The sequence below is a fragment of the Schistocerca cancellata genome, chromosome 7 (assembly GCF_023864275.1).
Source record: "Schistocerca cancellata isolate TAMUIC-IGC-003103 chromosome 7, iqSchCanc2.1, whole genome shotgun sequence".
NCBI lineage: Eukaryota > Metazoa > Arthropoda > Insecta > Orthoptera > Acrididae > Schistocerca > Schistocerca cancellata.
In genome coordinates, this window is record NC_064632.1 from 503558879 (window position 1) to 503576700 (window position 17822).

General features: G+C 42.0%; 2 protein-coding genes across 2 annotated transcripts in view; one reads left to right on the top strand and one right to left on the bottom strand.

Moving 5' to 3' along the window:
- The window catches only part of LOC126092346 (THO complex subunit 7 homolog), a 52718-nt gene that overhangs the window by 13349 nt on the left and 21547 nt on the right, over nt 1-17822 (top strand). The window contains exon 2 of the mRNA XM_049907886.1: nt 7624-7747. Within this exon, the coding sequence (XP_049763843.1) occupies nt 7624-7747 (124 nt within the window). The remainder of the gene's footprint in view (nt 1-7623; nt 7748-17822) is intronic.
- Nucleotides 11002-17467, bottom strand: LOC126092349 (uncharacterized). The gene is made up of 2 exons (XM_049907889.1): nt 17200-17467; nt 11002-11271 (listed from the first exon to the last, which is right to left on the bottom strand). The coding sequence occupies exons 1-2, from the start codon at nt 17444-17446 to the stop codon at nt 11093-11095; spliced, it is 426 nt and encodes a 141-aa protein (XP_049763846.1). The 5' UTR covers nt 17447-17467; the 3' UTR covers nt 11002-11092.

The following is a 17822-nucleotide window of genomic DNA, read 5'->3' on the forward strand; positions in this document are numbered from 1 at the left end:
GCTAGTTTTTCATTGTGGTTCATATAAATACTGGATTATTTCATCAATTGTATATCGAACACACAATGTGTCAGTAGTTAAAATATGAAGGCAAACAGATTAGAGACTACAGCCACATACCATATGTAAATTTATTTAGATTATAGGAGGTGACATAGTGCCAACAGAAATATACCAGATTGTCAGAAAGTTGAATGTTGGTTTATGTAAAACCTGTAGTTTACAATCATGTTCTCACTTTTTCCAAGTGTCTGTAAGATTGAAGCTGTCCTCTCCTCTTATGTAGTTGTTATTCCATATCAAATTTTGTAACTTCAATCGGTGATTTGGTAAATTTTTAATGACATCTTGAATAGGCTGGCATTTTGTGTCATCTATTTGTGTTATTTTTTCCCATTCTTTAATAGATGTTTTCTACCATCTTAGTTTCAGTGGTGCTATATCGGCAATGACAGAGAGCCATGGTATTGGGGTAGATTTTAATGTCCCAGTGGTAATATGCATGGTATCGTGGAGTTGCACGTCTACCATGTTGGTGTGGTGACTTCTCTGCCAGACAGGAACAAAGTATTCTACAGTGGTGTAGACTATTGATGTTTCTGCTGTTCATAGAGTTGAAGGTGAACTCAGTCAGTAATTACCACCTTATAACTGACCCCTCAAAAGCACTAAAAGGGTTCGGCTTTGCTAGGTAAGACTGGGTTAAGCTCAACCGTATCGGAAGTGGCGACTCTAGATGCAAGGCCATGCTTTAAAACTGGGGATTCATAGATAACCCAAGCTGTGGCTGTGGAGCATGTGAGCAAACTCTGGACCACATCACAAAAGTGTGCCCTACTAGGAAATTCAGTGGATCAGAAGAGGACTTCACAGAAGCCACTCCTCGAGCTATGAAGTGGATCCAAGACCTGTACGTCGATGTGTAACCAATAGCTTCTAGTCTCACCTAATACCTGTCATGTTTCTGTATATCATATCACATTGACCACTTGCATGTATAAGAAATATTTTATTCATTATTTTAAATATATTTGTATATACAAGGTGATTATAATTAAAGTTAAACTTTGAAACTGCTTTAGAAATAACATCATTGGTTAGAATGATGTCAAATCGCAATGGGATATTCCTGGAGAAGGGGGAAGACGTATGGCAGAAGAAAAATAAATGGTTACAAAATGTAGCAAAAGATGGCGCTGTAAGCATCATAATTTAACCCTTTGCACTCCGTATGGCAGACACAGGGCGGCTCCGCGCGCTCTTATTTAAATCGCCGCCGCCTGGGCGGCAGTGCACCGCAGAGATTTCCGCGGATGTCTTTGTGGAAACAATGTGGCCGCTGGCCAACAATTGGGGTATACATTAAAACATAATGTGTGCTTTCATTCATATATTTACGTAAGCTTTTACAGTACAATACTTTCCATTGTGTGGTATTTTTTGAAACACTCTTCATAGTGGAGAGATGCGTTTCGTGAGCATGTTTCGCAGTAATACACAGTTTCACGCCTGCCACCTTTCTTTTTTCTGTCTAAGCACACTGCACAATCCTTACGCTTGTTCCCAGGATGCTCGTTGATAATGAGAAACTTTCCATTCAAGCATTCCTCGTCATCAGAAGTTGAACGACGTCCTCGTTTCTGTCCTTGAGTTCTTTCTTCGGCAACTAATCCTCTTACAACACTTTTACGGAATGCTTTGTGAGACAGTATTGCCTAGTTGTTTTTCTCACAGTGGTTCTTGTATAGTAAGTAGCTGTTTACAAGTCCTACCTCCAACAGCCAGAAGTATAGTTTTCGCCATCACTTGAGACTTTTCACTAGAAAACCGTAACTGGAAATAAAGTGGTCAGATCGATCAACTCCACCCATATTTGAAGTATAATCAATAATCACATTTGGTTTCTTTATTTCTTCTGTTTCCACTCTGTTTCTCCTTTCTATAAGTGACACTGAGTTATTGGCTTTTGTAGAAACCATGAGAACTTTATCTTGCCATGCCAGAACCATCATTTTGTTGTTGCGGAGGCATTTTATTTCGTGCTTCCTTAGATGCAAAGCTCCTTTCTTGATTGCAGCTGGAAGGTTTTTGTGATTGGCCTGTATCATTCCTGTTAGATGCATGTTCTGTTTCAACGGCTCATCAGCTAATGCAACACTTGTATAAAAACGGTCAGTGTACAAATGATACAATGATTGCCCTGTAGCATTTCTGATATTAGCTAGCAGCTGAAGAACTATTCTCTCAGAAAAATTCAAGTGTGGACGAATCAATGACTCAGTTGTTACAGCGCCAAAATAGGGCATCAAACTGCAGATATAACCATTTGATGAATCCGAAATGACATAAACTCTGAGTCCCCATTTTTTTGGTTTTTGAGGATTGTACATTTTGAATAATACATGACCCTTGAATTATACTGTAGATTCATCAGCAGCTAAATACTGATATGGTCGATAAATTTGGAGAAATGTGCCAGACAAGTAATTCAGTACATTTGTCACTTTACTCAGACGTGACTGAACCTGACTGTTGACATGTGTAGCACTCGTCGTATTAGAAACATGAAGTGCCCAGAAAATTTGCATAAATCGTCGGTGACTAAAACAGTCTGGAAAGAAGTTGGATGATTGTAATCATTCTCTTGAAAAAAAGTCCTGCCATATTCAGTAGCACACCATGGAAGCATTTTATTTCTTCCATGGTAACATTTCTCCAGTCCCACCATGTAGAATGTTGTGGAAGTGGTGTCACTTTACGTATTTTTGATGTAGCATACCTATTCATTTCATCTGCTATTTGTTGAAATAGGTTATCTGTAAAAATTAATTGAAAGAATCCGAAGGGCGATGATGGAACAGAACTACTTTCTGTTATAAAACCACACTTTGATCCGTCAAAAGGAAAATCTGTGAAGTCAGTGTCAGTGTTGCTCCACATTCGCCACGAATCCTCTGCTGAAACACTAGAAACATGCACATTGTCACTGTTTTATTCGCCATTGTCACTCAAATTGTTTTTAAATGAATCACTATCATAATCAAAATCATTTTCACTCTCGTTTTCACTTAGAGATTACTCTAAAAGATCTAAAATCTCTTCCTCAGAAAGCACTGTACGTGAAGAACTAGCCATTTCAAGCGCGTGGACTTGAACGGAATAATTACAATCTTTGACTTAACACAGCTGCTACTGTTCGACACCGAGTTAACACTAGTTTTCCTAGATGGCAGCATACTGCAGCAATAATGCCTAGTAGACCCAAAATACGTCTTGAGAGCTTCGAAAAGTCGTGTCGAATGAGGCTCGACATTGGAGCGGAAAACAAATTTCGCTATGTCAAGTGGCACTCGACACTGGAGTGGAAAGGTTTAATAGTGGTCGACTACAAATGACGAATGAATCATACAACAATGCCTAAGGTGTATGTTCGACGTTAAACAAACTGTACTACTCAGTGTGCAGGGTGTACAGGTGCAATACCGTTAGTTACGTAAGCCCATCCACCACGGCAAGGTCGTATCACATCAGATGGAAAAAATCAGATTTTAATCATACCGAGGCCAAAAACCGCATAAAAAACATCACTCACGTCGGTTTTTAATTATACTGAGGCCAGAAATCACATAAAAAGCATCACATATCGGTTTTTAACTGTCTTGAGAGCAAAAACTGCATAAAAAGCATCAATCTCATCAGTTATTAATTGCCCTGAGACTAAAAACCGCATAAAAAGCATCAATCAAAATCAAATTGGATTATTAATTTCCATGTGACTGGGGCAAAACATGTTCAATGTGTTGTCCACTGTTTTCTGCAAGTTGAAATTGAGAAACAGCATGTTCCACAATTTATTGCAATGTTACCGGGGTCACATTCAGAATGTGTTGCGCAATGCATGCCTTCAGTGCAGCTACGTTTGCAGTTGGAACACTGAAGCCAACATCTTTTAGATAGTCCCATAGCCAGAAGTCACACGGATTAAAATGGCGCTTCAGCAGCTGCTTAACTGGATTTTGCAGTGTGTGGAGGTGCGCCATCTTGCATAAAAATGATCCCATCCACACATCCATGCTGTTGGAGAGCCAGAATGATGTGGTTGCGCAAAAGACACTCATAGCACTTACCAGTGACAGTACAGAAGCACCTGTTTCTTCGAAAAATATGGTCCTATGGTAATGATGCTGTGAACTCGCACCACACAGTGACCTTTTCAGGATGAAGTGGTACTGGTTGATTTACGTGTGGATTTTCCATTGCCCATATTCGACAATTCTGTGTATTGACATATCCTGTCAGATGTAAGTGGGCTTCGTCTGTCCACAAAATCTTTCATGGCCAATCATATCCACTTCCATGCGAGCAAGAAATTCTAAAGCAAAGGTCTCTCATGCTGGCAGGTCAACAGGAAGCAGCCCGTGCACATGGGTAATTTTGAATGGATAGCAAAGAAGGATGTTTCATAGGATTTTAAGCACCGCGCTCACGCGAATGTCCAGTGTTCGGGCAAGTCTCTGTGCACTACACATTTGCACATCACCACTCGTCTCCTCCTGCATTGCTGCGGCCACTGCTTCCACTGATGTTGAATCAATTCGTTTCCTCCCTCTACCAGGTTGCACAGCAAAAGACCCCAACTTTTCGAATTTCGAACAATTTTCTCCAGACCGTCGGCAGTTATCGGACCATCGCCTTTTTTCAAACCCTTCAGTGTCCAGAACTTCTGCAGAGCGAAGTGAGCACATTCATCATTCTTGTAATACAGCTTTACAAGCAGAGCAGAATCCTGCATTGAGACAGTAATGGCGAACATCGAAGACACCAAAGGAGGAAAAGCCATGTACCCAGCTTGTTTATACCAACTTCAGTGGGATGTGCACATGACAGGTGTTTTTATTTACGTATTCTGACACATACAGTGCCATCTATTGATCAATTTTACACTAGTTTTTTCTTCTGCCATAAGTTTTCCCCCGTCTCCAAAAATATTCTGTTGCAATTTGACATCATTCTGACCAGTAGTATTATTTCTACAGTGTTTTGAAAGTTAAGCTTTAATTATAATCACCCTGTATATTCCTTTGCATTGTAATGACAGTTTTTGTATATATGCTGCTGGCATGTCATACGATAAATAAGAACAACAATAATAATAATGTGCTTGCTTGTTTTTGGCCATAACACCGGAAATGGTTCCAGTGAGTGGTTTCTATTCTATTCCTTGAAATGACAGCTGTGTAGGATACAGGTAGATAAACAATAGAGCCCCACAGGGTGCAGTGCTATCTTTCCTGCCATTTAAAGCATAGAAATGTGACTTGTATTAAACAGAGTCCCAGAAGTTCTGTTATATTGATAGTCAGCATTGAAGTTGGATTTCATTTGCTGTCCGATAACATAATTCATGATGCACTGAAGGATATAGTATTAACAAATACAAAGTTTTCAAAATACTTGAAAATAACATTAGCAATGCACACTCATTCAAATATCACAAATGAAATATAGCGGATAAAATCCATAGCATTGTTTGTTCAATAGGGGAGCTACTACAGCCACCTTGAGGTGTGCTAGTATAAAATCACCTTCTCTGCATCTTTATACTGAGCACTAATGTGATTGAATCACCCTCACATCAAGCTAATCCACACCCAACTTAATGGGGCACTTAGACAGATTGCTGATGTCTTCAGACCTACATCTGTTTACTGGCTTCCACTCCTTAGTGATCATACCTACAAAGAGAAGTTGCTTTGGTGCAGAAATATCACAAAATTGTGGTATCCTGGAGCCTGCCTTTCCATGGCGTCATTTTGTAAATGACTATTGGGAGGAGGAATTGACCGCCAACGGCAGTCATCAGTTTGCACTTCCTTGAAGGTTTTGAACATCTTTTTACAGAATCTGCATCATTGAGAGACCATACTGAATCTCTCTTCAAACGTAGAGAAATCTTAACCTTCAAGTAAGGTAGTGACACTAGTTTTCAACTTACCCAGTACAATACTTTTGCATTTACCTAGCTCATTCATATGAAGCACAAGCTTCTTAGTTTGTCTGTGCAATTGAGTGGACAGAGGTGCTTGCTCTAAAGGCGTGATGATGCCATCCCTTTGCAGTATATGTATATATGTTGTAAACGTGTAAAATTCTTTCTTTATGTTTGAGTTGCTTATATGCATTACGATAAATAAAATATAAACAAAACAGGCTGTCAAGATGAGTAAAAATAGAAAAAGAATCCACTGAAAAATTTTATGCAATATAAAAGAGAAACTCACACTTGGTAGAAACAGCAGTGTTCTTCGTTATGTTGATCTACTTCATGTTGTTAATATTGTGACATCTGTTCTAAAATAAAAGCTTCCGGCTACAGAAGACATATAAAAATTATTGCCAAATCATAGAGTAGTGATTGCTAATTGTTAGTGTTTAGTGTCACTGGTTAAATACTGAAAGAAAAGGGAAAAAAGTGTGGTTTTGTTATATTGTGCTTCAAACAATACAAGTATACAAAAGATAGAGTTGGTTGTATGAGCAGTCAAATAACAGCACGCTGTATTGATGCAAAAAATATACTTACCTTCAGCTCACAACTGCTGTGACTGTGTGAATATGTGTGGAACTTGCTTTCGAAATACACAAGAGTCAGCTATAGACACTGAGCTGTGTTAAAAGTTCAAGTCTGCAGTTAATGAACTCTAAATGTTTCTACAACTGTGATGAAAATATGTCTGTTGATGGCACTCAGCACACTGCACATTTAAGACTGAACTAGGCTTGAAGATATGATGACACTGTCCTCTGGAGGCAGAAATAGAAGAACTTCGAGATGTGACTGCACTCAGGACAGAATTGTAGATACAACTCAGAGACAGAACAGAATAGAACTGGCTGCTCTTGTCCTGCATGGCAGTATTTGAAGACCATGAGGCAGTGGCTCGCAACTACCGGAGATGTCGCTTACTGTCTTCCTGATTGGTGCTTAGTGATGCCGTGGGTGTCTAATATATCTGTTGTGGTTGACTGTTGATTTGCCATGGTCATGTAATTCGTACTGGCATACAGCTATTCACACTTACGTGCATGAACATTAAATACCACCAGGACTCTATTCCTTACCTACAAATTTACAAGAGGCATTTTCTCAGCTTTTGCTGTGCAGAAAGTAAGCTGCCTTCTTATTACACTATCTTGCAAACACTTTTTTTTTTATTTTTTTACTAGGTTAGACCATTGAAAATCACTGTTAGTACCATGGTAAATAACAGCCTTCATTGTAAACAGGTCTTAATTCTTAAAGAATGTAGATGTCTGATGTTCTATGACAGTCATCAACCACGTCTTTTCTTTATTACATCCGTGAGAAACTATTTCATTAATGCGCACACATGTAGCTTCTTGTATGTTTGGTACTTCATAAAAGAAATATGTCCCTCCACTTTTAGTAACAGCAGAGCAGCACTTCAAGATGGATGTCTGTCTGTCTGTATAGTGGTTCACATTTGGTAATTGTATTGTTTATTTTCTAATAATAATGTGTCCAAAATCATAATTTTATTGCAAAACTAAAAAATATGGTTGCTCAGTACTAAAATGTAAACAATTTGTTCTAATTTTCAGAGGATGTTATTCGACGGAGGCTCCTGATTGATGGTGATGGTACAGGGGATGACCGTAGACTCAATGTTTTGCTAAAATCATTCATAAAGTGGTGTAATTCTACAAATGAAACTCCACAAGAAAGGTCAGTTCTAACAGGACAAGGAAAAAGCTCTCCGGAGTTGATCCAAATACAGAGTTGTTTACAATGCTCATGACATGAATGACACGTTTTGCCCTAAAAATGACTTAGACAAAAAGGATTCCTCACTTGTGGGAACACTTGCTTTTTTGTGCTGACACTTTATAGTAGTTTGTGTGTGTGTGTGTGTGTGTGTGTGTGTGTGTGTGTGTGTCAGTTGATGGCTCAGCACCTCAACAATTTGGTGAGTTGTTATCTTTCTCCTTCAATTATTTGTAGCAATCATTAGGACTAAAGATCTGTGTATGATTTCTGAGATATAGAATTCAGTATGGTATGAAACCTCCATGTGCTGTAATCTAAATCTGTAAACATTGTTGCATGAAATAATAGAACAGTCAAATGGTGCTCCAAAATGCCAAGTAGTGGAAAGTTTAGTAGAAGTTTTTTTTGAAAAATGTTGTATATGTTTTCATGGGTGCTGAATCTGAAGTTTTCAAGTCCCACCAAAATTTTGGCAAGGAAATGGGTGGAAAATAGATAGATCCATGAAAAAATGGAAGTATTTTTGGTTTAAGCTGCCTATTCGTGAAAGAAAATAGGGTAAAATTGCCACAAAGTAGTTCCATGTGACCTTTTTGTCACACCAACTATATAGCGTGTAGTGTGTGGTGAAGTAAGTGCGATTTCAAAGCTGAAAAGATTGGCCACCTCAGGACCTACTCACCCCCCATCCTGTCTGCACCCTGACTGTACTTTGTTGCACATCTGTATCAGAGTTTCATCCGCCAGGTGTCAAAATGTTATTGGAATGCTTGGTATGTGGGAATGTCAGTCTTGTGCGTTGTTCTCCAGTGCAGGCTGTTGTTTTTGAGTTCACCCTCAAATATTCACTTAGAATATTTCTGCAGTTGGTAAATTCAGTTTAAATGTATAAAATTGTCATACATAATGAGTTCAAGTGAGAAGTGTACTGGACAATGGGAGAAAAGTGTTGGCCCTTAGGCCCAAAGTGGTCTTGAAGAATGTTCTTGAAGCAGTTGAGGAAGAGGAGGAGCAGGAGGAGGATGAGGATGGGATAGCTGCACTTTTTAAGGGCAAAACTGTGGATAAGGTTCATGAACCATGTCGAAAAAAATATAGTAATGAAAAATGAGGGAGAATGAGCTAGCAAAAACCAGAAGTAGGAGCCATATTCCAATAATGGGGCATTACCCTCCTTGCCAGTAACAGCACAGATCATAGCATAAAGTCATCATCCAATGTTTTGTATCCCACCTGGAAGGCAGCGCTTGGGTTGGATCAGGAAAAGGTAAAACACGTCGGTACTGCTGTATGAATTTAAATCCCCTTTACTCAAGCAATAAGAAAACATAACTTGGAATGAAGTGCAAAGCTGAAGCAAAGTGTCCTAGCTGACTGCACCTGATGAAATGGGCAGAATCTGTAGTGGAGCTCGTAGAGCTGCACTGCACCAGCTAGAGGGTGCTGCCGTCAGTGGCTCGTGGTAGTGCCAACCTTTGAAACTATGTGGCATCGTTACTATCGATACCACATCCCTCCCCCCTGAAATGATGGACCGTCGTTGAGTATGGTTTCCGACGGCGGGTGGAGCGACCCAGGGGCAGCTCAGCGGAGGGGGCAGACAGCGGAACTTGTAACCTCCCCCTCACTTATCGACCTTAATGACAGTGAAAAATTAAACCGCGTGTACCTAATGTAAATTTGGGAAAAGCAATCGTCACCGAAGTTAATTTGTCGGTAAAGAGGGAGGAAAGGGTTACATCTAAATGAAAGGAAAAATGCAAATGAAACTGGTGGAAATTAATTTTGAAAAGGGGTAAAGTTAATAAAGCAAGTAAATGTGCGGCCGTTATGTTAACAATTAACTAGCGGTAATTAGATATTTGAGATATGGGGGAAATTACGGTCGCCAGTCCTAAGGACAATTACTATAGTAACTGAAAAAGAAAGGTTATTACACATATAATTAGCACTAGAAGCGTGGCAACTGAAAGTTGACACGTGTTGTGTGAAAACTGAAAGTTTGTCAGAAGTAATGAATTTCGCTACACTCTGACTTAATTTAGCAAAAGAATTAATAAATCCGGAAAATTGAAAGTTAATTTAGTGACTGAAATTAATAGTGAGATTTGTTTCTGAAGCACTGCGAAATTAAGTAAAATAAGGTTAGTCTTGGGCTACCTCAACAATCATTTCAAAAGCTACTTGAATCTACGCAATTTAGAAATAAGAGATTTAACTTTGAACTTGAATTAAATGATTCTGAACAATTAACAATAGTAAAATTTAGTACGTACCAAGCTGAGCTGCAGTCACAGGTAAGCCAAAATACGGTAACAAAACTCGCACTCTTAATTTGTGCTTGTGTAATCTAAATATTGTAGCCAGCTATGAATACCTTAACTGAACTTTGAAATTAAAGCAGTGAAATCGAATGATGCTGACGTTTGAATTTCAACGACACTCTGGTTCATTCCGGAAAAGGAAGGGACCCTGCTTGGTAATGCAATTGGGACAATGAGCAACAAAGGTTCATGCTACGTTGCTGTAATTTTGTGACGCAACAATTTTAAAAGCTGAGGTCTGCCATACAGTTCTAAAACTTTACGTGCTTCCAGTCTTCCTTGTTGGTTGATTAAAGGTTTGAAGCCGTTGATCGAGGAGGTGGCGACAGTCACTCATTGTCGGCCATCGCTGTTGCAGAAGCTGGATGTTGGCGCGCCTTCTTCTCGACACGATCACCAGGCGAAACGGGCTCTTGATGTGCGCCAGCTAATGCTTCCCGTCCGCGACACCGTGTCAGAAACTATCATAGCAAGTTGAGCGCAATTACATGCTGCCCAACCCCGAAAATGCGGCAACTCGCGGGAGCGTCACACAACACACCTGCTCCACTGCACCACCCCAGCCAGACCCCCTCTGCTCTGCCCGCGCTCCACGCAGCAGAGTTAACACTACCAAAGATCCTAAACACTTTCATTCTCCACACGACCTATCAATGTAATCGTTCGATAGCATAGTTTTCCCTAGGCCAGACCCATTGTAAAAATACAAATAATATTTACAAAACAAACCATTTATACATCGACATAAATGCATAAACATATACAAATAGTAAAACAATTACAATATACAAAGACACAGAAATGTTATATCTTCAGGTAACAAAATAAGGAAAAAAATTTGCAGTGCAATAGATGGAAATTGAAGGATATGCATTTCCGGCGTTACAAACTGCCGGGGCGCTGTCCACCTGCGACCTCGAATTACTCGCGAGGGGGTGAGGAAAACGCCCCATGGAAAACCTGCCCAGGCCACGCACCGCTACTGGGTATGTTCGGAGGAGGAGGTGGAGCAATGACCCATGGGCGGCGGCGGTGGGAGGCATCCATCCGGAGCAGGTGACCGGACCGACAGCGGCGACGACCGGAGGCGTGCCCACTGCGGAGGCGCCGTCGGTGACATCATGGGCTGTGGCGGCGGAAGCCGCGAAGCCTCCAATTCTGCCGGAAAACAACCAGTGGCAGAAAACTGAGGACGGCACAAACGAATCTGGTTCTGGTGTCACTAGACAGTGCCGGAGGGACCAGAAATGGCAAATAAGGCGCGCCCAAGCTGGTGAAGAATGCGCCCCTGCTCCCACTGCCTGCCAGAGAAAACGCGACAGAACACCAAATCATGTGGCGCCAAGGCAGAACGATGCGAAGCAGTGGGAGCTTGCAGCGATGGGTGCAATAGCTGCAGGAGCGATCGATGGGCGGGCGTGGCCATGTAACAATTCCACTGTGGAATGGGTGCTGCACGGCTGAGAGCGATAGGAAGCAAGGAAAGTCCAGAGCGCGCGCTTGCGTGAGTGCATGGTGTGCAACTTGCTCATCTGCGACTTTTTAAACGTACGCACAAAGTGTTCAGCTTCGCTGTTCGACTGGGGGTGGAACGGGGCTGAGGTCAGATGGTGAATGCCATTAGCAGCACAGAATGCTTCAAACTCTTGAGGACACGAAATGGGGCTATTGTTGGAGACAATAACTTCAGGAAAGCCCTCAGTGCAAAAAGTAGACGTCAAAGCCCGAATAGTACTCGCAGATGTAGTAGAAGACATAGGCACAACAAGAGGAAAGTTGCTGTATGCATCAATGACAATCAACAAATGGGTGTCCCAGAAAGGACCCACAAAATCAATATGAACGCGCTGCCAAGGCGCACTGGGAGTCAGCCACGTGAAGAAGCGCTGGCAGGGAGCAGATTGATCCTCCGCACAAGATCGATGATTAGCAAGCAAATTCTCAATTTGTCTATCAATGCCGACCAAAGTGCAGTGACGACGCACTAATTGCTTCGTCCGCACGATACCCCAATGACCAGCGTGCAGCAATAGGAGGATTTCCAACTGCAACGTCAAACAAGTGGATCTCGAATCTGCGTAGCAGATGGAGGCCACTGAGTACGAATATATTGCAAAAGAATCTGCAAAGAAGCATCGGCGGCTGTTGCGGCAGCAATGCGATGAAAATCCACCAGAAAACCATCAGCTAAGTCCTTATCTTGCGAATCAATAAACATACATGACAGTTCGGAAGAATCAAACACTTCGTCAGCACCGATAGGCAGACGAAACGGAGCATGAGCTTTGCCATGCTCAGCCGTAGGCCGAAACAAAATTTCTTAATTGTAGTCGGACAAAAACGAAGACCAATGTTGCAACTTTTGTGGAACTGGCTTTGAGGGGTGGAACGACAACGTCAAAGGCTTATGGTCGGTGACCAAATAGAACTTTTGACCGTACAAAAAAATAATGAAACTTAGTTACACCATATACAATAGCTAAAGCTTCTTTCTCGATTTGAGAATAGTTTTGCTGGGCAGAATTGAGCAATTTGGATGCAAAAGCGATCGGGCGATCGACAGAATTAATGCAGTGCGAGAGAACCAATCCAATGCCAGGATGCATCGACAGCCAAAACAACTGGTTTGGAGGGATCGAAAGGAATCAAACAGCGATCACTCAACAAAGCAGATCTGAGATTGTGGAAAGCAGCATCACATTCTGAAGACCAAACAAAAGGAATGTTCTTACGCCGAAAACGGAGTGTTGTTGTCGTTGTTGTTGTTGTTGTTGTTGTGGTCTTCAGTCCTGAGACTGGTTTGATGCAGCTCTCCATGCTACTCTATCCTGTGCAAGCTTCTTCATCTCCCAGTACCTACTGCAACCTACAGCCTTCTGAATCTGCTTAGTGTATTCATCTCTTGGTCTCCCTCTCCAATTTTTACCCTCCACGCTGCCCTCCAATACTAAATTGGTGATCCGTTGATGCCTCAGAACATGTCCTACCAACCGATCCCTTCTTCTGGTCAAGTTGAGCCACAAACTTCTCTTCTCCCCAATCCTATTCAATACTTCCTCATTAGTTATGTGATCTACCCACCTAATCTTCAGCATTCTTCTGTAGCACCACATTTCGAAAGCTTCTATTCTCTTCTTGTCCAAACTATTTATCATCTATGTTTCACATCCATACATGGCTACACTCCATACAAATACTTTCAGAAATGACTTCCTGAGATTTAAATCTATACTCGATGTTAACAAATTTCTCTTCTTCAGAAACACTTTCCTTGCCATTGCCAGTCTACATTTTATATCCTCTCTACTTCGACCATCATCAGTTATTTTGCTCCCCAAATAGCAAAACTCCTTTACTACTTTAAGTGTCTCATTTCCTAATTGAATTCCCTCAGCATCACCCAACTTAATTCGACTACATCCCATTATCCTTGTTTTGCTTTTGTTGATGTTCATCTTATATCCTCCTTTCAAGACACTGTCCCTTCCATTCAACGGCTCTTCCAAGTCCTTTGCTGTCTCTGACATAATTACAATGTCATCGGCGAACCTCAAAGTTTTTATTTCTTCTCCATGGATTTTAATACCTACTCCGAATTTTTCTTTTGTTTCTTTTACTGCTTGCTCAATATACAGATTGAATAACATCGGGAAGAGGCTACAACCCTGTCTTACTCCCTTCCCAACCACTGCTTCCCTTTCATGGCCCTCGACTCTTATAACTGCCATCTGGTTTCTGTACAAATTGTAAATAGCCTTTCGCTCCCTGTATTTTACCCCTGCCACCTTTAGAATTTGAAAGAGAGTATTCCAGTCAACATTGTCAAAAGCTTTCTCTTAGTCTACAAATGCTAGAAACGTAGGTTTGCCTTTCCTTAATCTTTCTTCTAAAGTAAGTCGTAAGGTCAGTATTGCCTCACGTGTTCCAGTATTTCTACGGAATCCAAACTGATCTTCCCCGAGGTCGGCTTCTACTAGTTTTTCCATTTGTCTGTAAAGAATTCGTGTTAGTATTTTGCAGCTGTGGCTTATTAAACTGATTGTTCGGTAATTTTCACATCTATCAACACCTGCTTTCTTTGGGATTGGAATTATTATATTCTTCTTGAAGTCTGAGGGTATTTCATCTGTTTCATACATCTTGCTCACCGGATGGTAGAGTTTTGACAGGACTGGCTCTCCCAAGGCCGTCAGTAGTTCCAATGGAATGTTGTCTACTCCGGGGGCCTTGTTCTGACTCAGGTCTTTCAGTGCTCTGTCGAACTCTTCACGCAGTATCATATCTCCCATTTCATCTTCATCTACATCCTCTCCCATTTCCATAATATTGTCCTCAAGTACATCACCCTTGTATAGACCCTCTATATACTCCTTCCACCTTTCTGCTTTCCCTTCTTTGCTTAGAACTGGGTTTCATCTGAGCTCTTGATGTTCATACAAGTGGTTCTCTTATCTCCAAAGGTCTCTATAATTTTCCTGTAGGCAGTATCTATCTTACCCCTAGTGAGATAAGCCTCTACATCCTTACATTTGTCCTCTAGCCATCCCTGCTTAGCCATTTTGCACTTCCTGTCTATCTCATTTTTGAGACGTTTGTATTCCTTTTTGCGTGTTTCATTTACTGCATTTTTATATTTTCTCCTTTCATCAATTAAATTTAATATTTCTTCTGTTACCCAAGGATTTCTACTAGCCCTCATCTTTTTACCTACTTGATCCTCTGCTGCCTTCACTACTTCATCCCTCAAAACTACCCATTCTTCTTCTACTGTATTTCTTTCCCTCATTCCTGTCAATTGTTCCCTTATGCTCTCCCTGAAACTCTGTACAACCTCTGCTTCTTTCAGTTTATCCAGGTCCCATCTCCTTAAATTCCCACCATTTTGCAGTTTCTTCAGTTTTAATCTACAGGTCATAACCAATAGATTGTGGTCAGAGTCCACATCTGCCCCTGGAAATGTCTTACAATTTAAAACCTGCTTCCTAACCGAGTATAGTAACTTGAAAACTTGAAAGAACTTCCGTCTGTGTTGGGCAAAATCACGAAAACCGAGTGTAGTAAGTGATTTTGCCCAACACAGACGGAAGTTCTTTCAAGTTCCTGGGCGCTGGCAAGTCTCTAAACACACTGAGATGTGACGGGGAGGGGTGGATACCCTGTCCATTAATCACATGTCCTAAATACTGTATCTCAGTTCGAAAAAATTTACACTTGTCTCTGTTACACTTTAGTCTTGCCTGCAAAAGTACAGTAAATAAGGCACGCAAATTCTGCAAATGTTCGTCAGGGGTGCGATCTGATACACCTGTATCGTCCAGATAATTGGCACAACCAGGGACAGAGGCACACAACTGCTGCAAATAAGACTGAAAAGTAGCAGGAGCCAAAGCACAACCGAATGGAAGGTGGCGAAACTTGAACAAGCCAAGGTGGGTGTTGATCACAAGATAGTGCTGTGACTGTTCGTCAAGCAGAATCTGAAAGTAGGCATCCCACTAGTCAATCGTGGAAAAGAATTTTCCCTCACCAAGCTTATCAGAAATGTCTTCAGGACGTGGTAAGGGAAATGTAGCACTGTCTGGGGATTTACTGTTGCCTTAAAGTTAGCACAAATACGGAGACGACCGTTTGGTTTCTTCACACACACTATAGGCGAAGCAGAAGCAGGTTCAATGACACCACTGTCTTGCAAATGCATAAGTTCAGAAGCTATGGCATCGCACAGTGCGTGTGGTACTGGGCGTGCGCGCTGGAAAATATGCAGGGCATTGCCTTTAACTACAACATGTGCTGCAAAGTCTGTGGCACAACCAAGGCCATCAGAAAAGAGTTCAGCAAAATCATCGCATAATGCGGTAACACTGTCTGCATTGTCACTAGCGCTGATGCAAAGTACATTGTCCTGAATGGCGAGGCCAAAAAGTTCAAATGCGTCCATGCCAAAAATGTTTGTAGCATCACTAGAGCGGAGCACATGGAAAGACACTGTACAGGTCGTTGCACCATACGTGGCTAGCAAACTACACACGCTGAGCATTGAGATTTCATGTCCAGGAAATGCAGTCAGCGTGGAATGTGAACGACGAAGCGGGGGCGAACCAAACAATTCATACATTGATTTGTTCAGTAAAGAAACTGATGCACCAGTGTCCAGCTGCAAGCAAACAGAACATCCTCAAATATGCAAAGTCACAAAAAGTTTCCTCGCATCGCGCTGAATGCGAGAGGAAGTGCCTGGCAAAACTTGATTCACATGACAAGCTGTTGACGCACGTGAAGCAGAAGGCTTTGAATAAATGGCATTAATGTCCATAGGCTGATGGGAAACCTGATAATAGCGTTGCCGTTGCGGTGACGCCCACGCGAGTCCTGTGAACGGGAGACATGTTGTGAATCAGAGTTTTTATGCCTGCACACAGCTTGCGCGTGTCCTTTCTTATTACAAAAATAACTCTGTGCTTGACGGGATGGGCAACTGCCCCGTGGTTGGGCGTGAAAGCAGTTCAGACAGGATTTAAGTTTCTTAGAGGATGCCTGGTTTGAACCATTTTTACGAGCACGCGAGCGGCGTGGCGTGGCATGACGTGGCTGGCCGTGCTAGCGGGTGGGAGGGCACGTGTTGTGTCGCACTAACAGTGCACACACCCGGGGTCACCTCGAACGCGGAAGTAGCCATGTCTAAAGTATCTTGTCAGTCTAGCAAGTCCACTACTTCCTTCAAAGACAGGTTTTTAAATCGGAGGATTTGTTCGCAGTTGCGGTGATCCGCCACATTATGTGCAATAGCGTCTCTAATCATTATATCCGCATATGAACGTCCACATGAGCAATTAAAATCACAATCAGAAGTTAGTCCCTCAAGGTCCGCTAACCAAGGCTTATTAGACTGAGTAGGGCCACGCTGGAGACGAAAGAATTTGTAACATGCAGCTACCGCATTTACACTGTCATGGAAGTGGAAGTTCAAAGCATCAATTGCTTCATCATACATTTTAGTTTCTGGGTGGGTGGTGGGGAACAATTTCACGAGCACACGGTACAACACAACACCCGCGGTGGCAATGAAAAAAGCAAACCGCTCTGTACCTGGTACGTTGTAAGCTGTGAAGTGTGCCTCGAGCTGGGCGATGTATTCCGGCCAGTGTTCAACATCAGGATTGAAGGCACGAAATGGCGGCGATGGCGTCGGTACAGGCAGTGGCGTCGGAGGCACCGAAGTAGCTGCAGTTTGTAGTGTGACCAGTCCATTTATGGTAGGAAGCAGCTGTGTCATTTGCTGAGCCTGAAAACGTACAAGATCTGACAGCAGACTCTGTTCCTGTGGCGAAGCCATGGTTACACGGGGAAATCACAAAAAAGCTAAAGCAGTACTGAGCAAAAAAGGAAATGATAGGAAAGGCAAAAAAATTTTAGTCCCTGATCGTCGCCATCTTTTGTATCCCACCTGGAAGGCGGCACGTGGGTTGGATCAGGAAAAGGTAAAACACATCAGTACTGCTGTATGAATTTAAATTCCCTCTACTCAACAATAAGAATACATAACTTGGAATGAAGTGCGAAGCGTTCTGGCTGACTGCACCTGATGAAATGGGCAGAATCTGTAGCGGAGCTCGTAGAGCTGCACAGCACCAGCTAGAGGGCACTGCCGTTGGTGCTTCGTGGTAGTGCCAACCTTTGAAACTATGTGACATCGTTACTATCGATACCAC

Excerpts from the sequence above, each read along its gene's own strand:
- LOC126092349 (XM_049907889.1), bottom strand. The coding sequence starts at position 17,446 with ATGGCTTCGCCACAGGAACAGAGTCTGCTGTCAGATCTTGTACGTTTT. Across the intron at positions 11,272-17,199 it reads CACAGCTTACAACGTACCAG|AATTGGAGGCTTCGCGGCTT; the intron begins GTACAGAGCGGT and ends GTTTTCCGGCAG.